This window comes from Lipotes vexillifer, unplaced genomic scaffold (genome assembly GCF_000442215.2).
Source record: "Lipotes vexillifer unplaced genomic scaffold, Lipotes_vexillifer_v1.1 scaffold741, whole genome shotgun sequence".
NCBI classification, from domain to species: Eukaryota; Metazoa; Chordata; class Mammalia; order Artiodactyla; family Lipotidae; genus Lipotes; species Lipotes vexillifer.
In genome coordinates, this window is record NW_006796565.1 from 1,622,350 (window position 1) to 1,630,009 (window position 7,660).

The following is a 7,660-nucleotide window of genomic DNA, read 5'->3' on the forward strand; positions in this document are numbered from 1 at the left end:
GGCCCGGCCCAGCCCAATCCAGCCCAGCCCAGCCCAGCCCGGAGAGCGGGTCACACGCGCCGCCGGCCGGCCGCCTCCGCGTCCCGTGCGCCCCTCTGTTGAGGCCGGCGCCCCTGCCCTGCGCCGCTGTCCGCGCCCGCCGCCCGCCCGGCGCTCCCGGCGACCGTGACCCTGCCCCGGGCGCGGGGAGGAGCGGGCATGGCCCGCCGGGGGGCCGCCGCGCTGGCGCTGGCTCTCGCGCTGCTGGCGGTGGCCCTGGCCGGGGCCGCGGCCCAGGGCGCAGCCGTCGAGGACCCCGACTACTACGTGCAAGAGATTTGGAGCCGGGAGCCTTACTACGCGCGCCTGGAGCCCGAGCCCTTCTCGCCGCCGCTGCCCGCGGGGCCCGGCGAGGAGGAGCGGAAGCTGCGTGCGTCCGAGCCCAGGCCGCCCAAGAAGGCGACCAAGCCCAAGAAAGCTCCCAAGACGGAGAAGTTGGCTCCGGAGACGCCCCCGCCAGGTAAGTAACTTTCTGCGCCGCGCGGCCCGAGGGGGCGCCCGTGGCTGTGCGCCTGTCCCAGCGGTGGCCCGCCGGGTCTGAGGCGACCGCTGGCTTCGCTGTCTGTGTGTCTGGGATGAGAGACCCGTGAACCTGCCCATCGCTGCCCCCCCCCACCCCCTTCCTAGACACTGCACTGCGCATCCCGCGGGCCGCTCCGAGCGCCCTGGAACTTAAACCTGACCGGCGGTCCCCTCTCAGGTAGAGACAGACTGTGCAGTTGGGAAGCTGCCTGGGGGCCTGGTCCCCATGCCTCAAGTTTGAAATTTCCTGGGCATCTTTCTGCCGGCCACTTCTTCCTACTCTGCCTACTTTTTCAGTCTTCTCCCAGGGCGTTTTCTTGAGAGTGAATTTCCTATTTGGCGATGTGACTAGTTGGTCTGTTTTGGCACCGTGGCCTTCTGGGGAGAGCTCAGCGGTGGGCCTTTCCCCAGGCAGGGTCCCCTCTCGGCCCCCTCCCTCCTGCTTTCTGTGGGTCCCTTGAATCCTCTGTCCAGTAGGGGAAGGATGGCAGAGCCTCTGTCGGGGAGCCTTGGGCTGCAGCTGGACTCCTGTGCCGGAGGAGGGGTTAGGGAAGCCCAGTGGCGCCTGAAGCCGGCCAGTCTCTCCCAGCCTTCTCAGTTGCATCCCCACTTTCTGCCTGCCCCGTCTTGGGGGAATGACTTCCATTTAGTTTCTTACACTTCTTGAGAAGGGGGACTTTCTCTTCATTGTCCCAAATGTTCTTTGCTCAAATTGCAGAGGGCTGCGGTCCTAGTATTTAAAGATTGAGGCATGAGGCAGGATTGTGGCCAAATTCTCTGGCCTTGTAACGGCCTTCCTTGAAAGGAGATACATGCCAGTGGCACCATTACACAGCTCTTGGCATGAAAGGCATCACCTTTGTTTGGTTAAACTGTTCACAAGAGATAGCAGCAAAGCAGTGGGGAAGGAGTGGAAATGGCGGCCCAGAACTCCTGAGTGTGTGGGCCCATCTCAGCAGCTCTTTTGCACTTACCTGGAGGGGGAGTCCTGCCATATTTCAGTTTGTGGGCGACTCTGTACATCTGCAGACAGTTCTGTGAGTTGTGTAACCTTGAACAGAACCATCTGGAATTTCCTATATTTTCTGGGGAATTATGAACATTAAGATTTGTAAAAACCATACTGGTTTAGTAACAGGAATAGGAGTGGGAAAAGACACTCATATTTGTAGACCATCTGCTGCGACTTTATTAGGAGATTTATGGACAGCCGTCTCATTCATTCTTTCAGGGGCTCTGAGGGGTGGGTATTCTTGTGACTTGACGGATGAGGAAACTGAGGCTCTGACCACGTAGGCAAGCTGCTTAGGGTCACTCGCTGGCGTGGGAGATTTGAAAGCCCTTCTCCTGTGCTTTTAACTCAAGACCTTTTTTGTTTGGTAGTTTGAATTAAGCTGGCATGTGTTTTTGTTTTTTTAGTATCTGCTACGTGGTTAGCGCAGCGCTGGGCATGGTTGGGAGAGGTGGGTGGGAGACACATTTGTTAGGTTCTGGTATTTACTGGGGGGATGGCAAGGGGAGCATGGAAGAAGCCGCAGACTGAGAGTGTGAGGACTGCACTTAACGCCCGGGTCTGGGACTCAGCGCTCAGCTTCCCGGACCTCAGCATCTCTATCCGCCCAAGATGACTAGTGCCTGCTACCTTACTTGTCAGCTGTTTGATGAGCTTTTCAACAAAAGCTTGCAGTGTGTCAGCCCGTGGTTGTGCTAGCCCTTCTGTGAGTTCTTCATAATTCCGCAGGTCCTTACGGAGAACCTTTCCAACATCAGATGCTGGGTGAGGTCCTGGGGGAGGGGAGCGCAAGACAGCCCCGGCCCCACCCTCCTGGAACGCACCAAAGTTGGCGGCTTGGAGAAGGTTATTGCAGGTGTGTTGAGGGCTGCATTGCTGATTCCCCAAAATAAAAACAGGGCCCTGGAAATTCCAGAGACTCAGCTTCTGGAGAGCTGCCTCCAGGCCTCCTGCCTGGAGTGTGTGTTTCTAATAAATTGTGTGGGGCTTTTCAGAGCTCCCCGACTCTGACAAACAAAGTGTGACCTTGGTCAAATACTTTCAAGTCTGTTCTCCCCATCCCACCTTTCTTGGCACTTGACCACTGGAACCCTTTACCCTGGACCCCAAGTGGGGGAGGTTGGTTAAGACTGACTTTGATTAGGGGGCGTCAGTGATAGTTTGTGCAGTTAAATTGCAGTAAGAGGAGATGATTTTGCTCCCCTTAAGGGGTGGCTTGATATATGTAGTGCTCGTGATATAATAGGAGCATTCGTTTCTGTTTGTTGTGAACTTCTAGACTGGGTAAATGGTGCCTGCTACATACCAGGCACTGTCTAGACGCTGAGGTGGGAGTGAGAGGTTAGATTTAGAGAAGAAAAAGAAAGGGAAAGCATATGTAACTACTCATTGAAAAGTCTGTCATGTGCTTTGTCTTTGCAGATGATTAAATATTTTCCAGATAGCCGGTATCTTGCATAAAGGCTGGGCTCAAGGGAAGATGGAAGGCAGATGTTCTGTGCGTCAGGGTCTAGGAGGGAGTCTTGTCTGAATCCCATAGGAAGGTATACTTAAGGAGCCAAGGGCACGGGGATTTGATCTTGGTGTGAGTTTGACTTTGCCCCTTGACTGCTTTCACGCTACCACAGAAATGTGCAATGGATGCCATGGGCTGACATTCCCCTGGAAGTGGCTTGGACAGCTGAATCCTTTGGTTAATTGAGAGCATTGCATTCTTCCACGAGTGGCTGACAGATTCCGGAGAGTTAGAGCCCTGATGTGCTGATTACACTGGAATCTTACATTTTTTTTTAAGTTTTTATTTGGAAGTAATTATAGACTCACAGGAAATTGCAGAAATAGTGTAGAGGGATCCTGTATACCAGGGGTCCCCAGTACTGGTCTGTGGCCTGTTAGGAGCCAGGTGGCATAGCAGGAGGTGAGTGGCGGGAGATCGAGAGAAGCTCCATCTGTATTTACAGCCGCTCCCCATCGCTCACATTACCGCCTGAGCTCCGCCTCCTGTCAGATCAGTGGCGGCGTTAGATTCTCATAGGAGCGCGAACCCTGCTGTGAACTGCGCATGCGAGGGATCTAGGTTGCGCACTCCTTATGAGAATGTAACGCCTGATGATCTGAGGTGGAGCTGAGGCGGTGATGCTAGGGGAGCGGCTGCAGGTATCATTAGCAGAGAAGTTTGACCGCACAGAGACCATAATAATCAATTGCTTGCAGATTCGTACCAAAACCCTATCAGTGAGTAGCAAGTGAAAACAAGCTCCTGGCTCCCACTGATTCTGCGTTATGGTGAGTTGTATAATTATTTCATTATATATTACAATGTAATAATAATAGAAATAAAGTGCACAATAAATGTAATGCGCTTGAATCATCCCAAAACCATCCCCCCACCCCCCATCTGTGGAAGAATTGTCTTCCATGAAACTGGTCCCTGATGCCAAAAAGGTTGGGGACCGCTGCTGTATACTCTTTCTTGTAAACGTGTTTTTAAAGAACTAGACCCCCTGCCTTCATTTTAATTTGGGATCTTAAAATACAGTTTATCTTGAAAGAGTTTAAGACTCATAAGAAATTGCAAAAATGGGTTCTTTTTATTTTTTCCCTGTGGCCATGCCACAGCTTGCAGGATCTTAATTCCCCAACCAGGGATTAAACCCCTGGCAGTGAAAGTGCTGAGTCCTAACCACTGGACCACCAGGGGATTCCCAGAAGTTGCAAAAATGGAGCAAAGAGTTTGCAAGTCCCCTTTCCCCAGCTTCCCCCAATGACAACATCTTTTAGGACTACAGTACAGGATTTCTTAACCTCGGCAGTATTGACATTTTGGGGTCAATTGTGTGTGTGTGTGTGTGTGTGTGTGTGTGTGTGTGTGTGCGTGTGTGTGTGCGTGCGTGTTTCTCAGGGCGAAGGCTGTCTTGTGCATTGTAGGATGTTTAGTAGCATCCCTGGCCTTGACCCACTGGATGCTGGTAGCACCCTCCTCCAAGTTGTGACGACTAAACATGTCTCTAGACGTTGTCACCTGTCACCAGTGGCTTGAGAATCACTGCTATATACAATATCAAAGTAGGAAATTGACATTGGTACAATTCTTTTAACTTTTAGGTTACATTTCCTGGTTTTCACATGCAGTCATTTGTGGTGTGTGTGTGTGTGTATGTGTGTGTGTGTGTGTGTGTGTGGTTCCCTGCATTGTCTCACATCTATGGATTCATGGAACCATCACCACCATCAGGATACAGAACTATGAAATCGTTTTCTGTGGTGGAGTGGGACTCAATATCATAAAATTTCTGAGGCCCTCATTGTGAACATCAGTAACCCCCAGAAATTTAGAACTTCAAGGAGCCTAAGTGTTCATTGCTGCAAGTTCTTGTTTATTGCAAGATTCCGACAGTGGGCTGCTCGGTGTTAAAAAATGATTAAAGAAGACAATTTAGGTGAAATAAACTTTTTTTTAACACTTTCATGAAATGGACAGTCTCCTTGTGGAGAATGGCAAAATGGGGTGGAAGGAAAGAAGCTTTTATAGGACAAAGAATAAAGAACAAGGAAGGAGAACATAGAAAATATCTGGTTGGCTGGGGTGTCACAGTCCACTTTGGGGTGAGAAGACCCAGAGTTGGCTTGGCATTGGGGAATTGGCTAACTATTTCTGACTAAGGTTGTTAGGAACAGGAAGCTTATCTAAGTTTTGTTTCCTGATGTGGCACCCTGGGTAAGAGCAAATCCATCTTGGGCCTGGAAGTTTACTTTTTTTTAAAAAAATATTTCTTTTATTTTTGGCTGCGTTGGGTCTTTGTTGTCACACCCGGCTTTTTCTCTAGTTGTGGCGAGCGGGGGCCACTCTTTGCTGCGGCGCACGGGCCTCTCACTGCAGTGGCCTCTCCTGCTGTGGAGCACGGGCTCCAGAGCGCAGCCTCAGCAGTTGTAGCACACGGGCTTAGCTGCTCTACGGCACGTGGCATCCTCCCGGACCGGGGCTCGAACCCGTGTTGCCTGCATTGGCAGGCGGATTCCCAACCACTGCGCCACCAGGGAAGCCCCTGGAAGTTTACTTCAGCACCAGTCTTGGCTTGCACGTTTCCACTGATGGGCGCACACCACCTTGCGAGGTTGCTTATCCATTAGATAAATAGTACTGATTGCTAGAATGTTCTTCACAGGGACCTGGCAAGCTGCTTCTCTCTAATTCCATTTATTCAGCTGTTTCTAGCCAAATTCAATATTTTCTAGATCCCTGCAGTTGGAATGCTTTGAGGTCCAAAGAGTGAGTCTCCTGGCCCCAGTTTTCATCATCCCAGCAAGAAGAGTGAGGTGACGGACCACGTTCTGGGCGTGGGAGTGGATTTGGGGTGTCCTCCTCATGTCACCTCCAAATTGATGGACTTGGTTTGGAGCCATACTTTTTGTAGAGAAAAAAGTGGAACAGAGAAGTAAACCACAGTTATATAACTGATTTGCCTTTTCCCTCCCAAGTGGTAGGAAGAAACAATCACGTTAATAAACAGGACTCTTAATAGGTGACTTGAAGATGTTTTGTTCTCCCCCCTCCACTGGGCTAGAAGTAGCCTTTAACTTTTGGGTTCCTGCTTGTTTGTTGCTTTCTTCAAGGACTGGGGAGCGTGCACCTCTGTTGGAATACACGCCCGCCTGCATTGCATCCATGGTTTTGGTCCACGGTCTTGAGTCCATGGAATTCGCAGAGCGGGCAGCGATCCATGTTTGTTCGTATGTCTGTGCCCAGAACTGGAGAGTTTGCACTTTGTACTGTGCTGCCCCAGCTTGGGGGGGACGGGGGCGGGCGGGCGGGCGGCGGTAATCAAAGAGTTGTTATTTGAGCATATTTGGTTGTAAACAAAGCCCTTTCTGTTATGCGCTGCCAGCTAGTTGCTGGAAAGAGCTTTACTTTTAAGCTTTTGCTGCAACACTCTTCAGAGAGTCTTGCAAGGTTTGGCCTTCAGATGGAAATGTCTTCTGCTGGGCAAAGCTGGAGTGTGAGGATTAGATGAATGTGTTTGTAAATATTTCACTACATATTTTAAAAGCAATCACAAGGCTATCAGCACACCTAAACAAATAACAAGAAATCTTTATATCATGGTATTATATGTTCTCTTCAAGAGTTAAATCCAAAGTGTTTGGTCCAACTCCCTACAAAATTCCAAGGGAAAGGACTTTTTGTAAAACAGGTCTTCTCACGTACATCAGCAAGCAGCTTTCTAAGACACCACCTCTGTTTCCAAAATGCTTTCCAAAGTCAGCTATTCGCACTGGCAGATCTCCTCTCGACTGTCAGGCCCATGGTTCCAGAAACCAGGGTTTGTGCGTGGATAATGAAGGGACAGACACTTGCGTGTTTGGGGAAGCTGGGTTGGATGCTGTGGTTCTTGAAAATAGCCATCGCGTTTCCTGCGTGCCCCGGGCATCCCTGGCTGCCAGACCTCACGGTGGATGCTGCCTTCAGTCCCATGGCAACAGCAGCCTGCGCCCTGGAACCTGGCCACGCCACGCGGCACACGGGATCTTAGTTCCTGACCCCGTGCGCCCCGCAGTGGAAGCGTGGAGTCTTAACCACTGGACTGCCAGGGAAGTCCCTTGGAACCTGGATTTTTGAGGTGGGGGTCTCCACTGGATGTCTGAGGTGGCCAGGGAGCCTGAGCTCTCAGGCTTTGCGCCTCCAGTAATGGCTCTGCCTTCTGTGGCCTTCTGAGGTCCCTGCCCCCATCGCTGCTTTTCTGGGATCATGAAACCCATAAAACTGGGGTGGCTTTCGACGGCTATGGGAAGGGCTAGTGTTCGTAACTGGCTGGGATCCCATCGACTACTGATCTGGGTATCGTAGGATGGTCAGAGCCACACAAGACACCTTCAAATGTTCATTTAAGACTCTAGATTTTTAGGGCTTCCCTGGTGGCTCAGTGGTTGAGAGTCTGCCTGCCAATGCAGGGGACACGGGTTCGTGCCCCGGTCCGGGAAGATCCCACATGCCGTGGAGCAGCTGGGCCCGTGAGCCATGGCCGCGGAGCCTGCGCGTCCGGAGCCTGTGCTCCGCAGCGGGACAGGCCACAACAGTGAGAGGCCTGC

At 51.6% G+C, this 7,660-nt stretch overlaps 1 protein-coding gene across 2 annotated transcripts in view; it reads left to right on the forward strand.

Moving 5' to 3' along the window:
• The first annotated feature begins 65 nt into the window (after positions 1-65).
• Positions 66-7,660, forward strand: part of CPXM2 (carboxypeptidase X, M14 family member 2) — a 133,250-nt gene continuing 125,655 nt past the window's right edge. Inside the window, exon 1 of one of the 2 annotated variants that reach the window (XM_007468736.1) lies at positions 66-499. In XM_007468736.1, coding sequence (XP_007468798.1) covers positions 199-499 — 301 coding nt within the window. In that variant the 5' untranslated portion in view covers positions 66-198. The remainder of the gene's footprint in view (positions 500-7,660) is intronic. The other variant, XM_007468737.1, reaches the window with a different exon arrangement.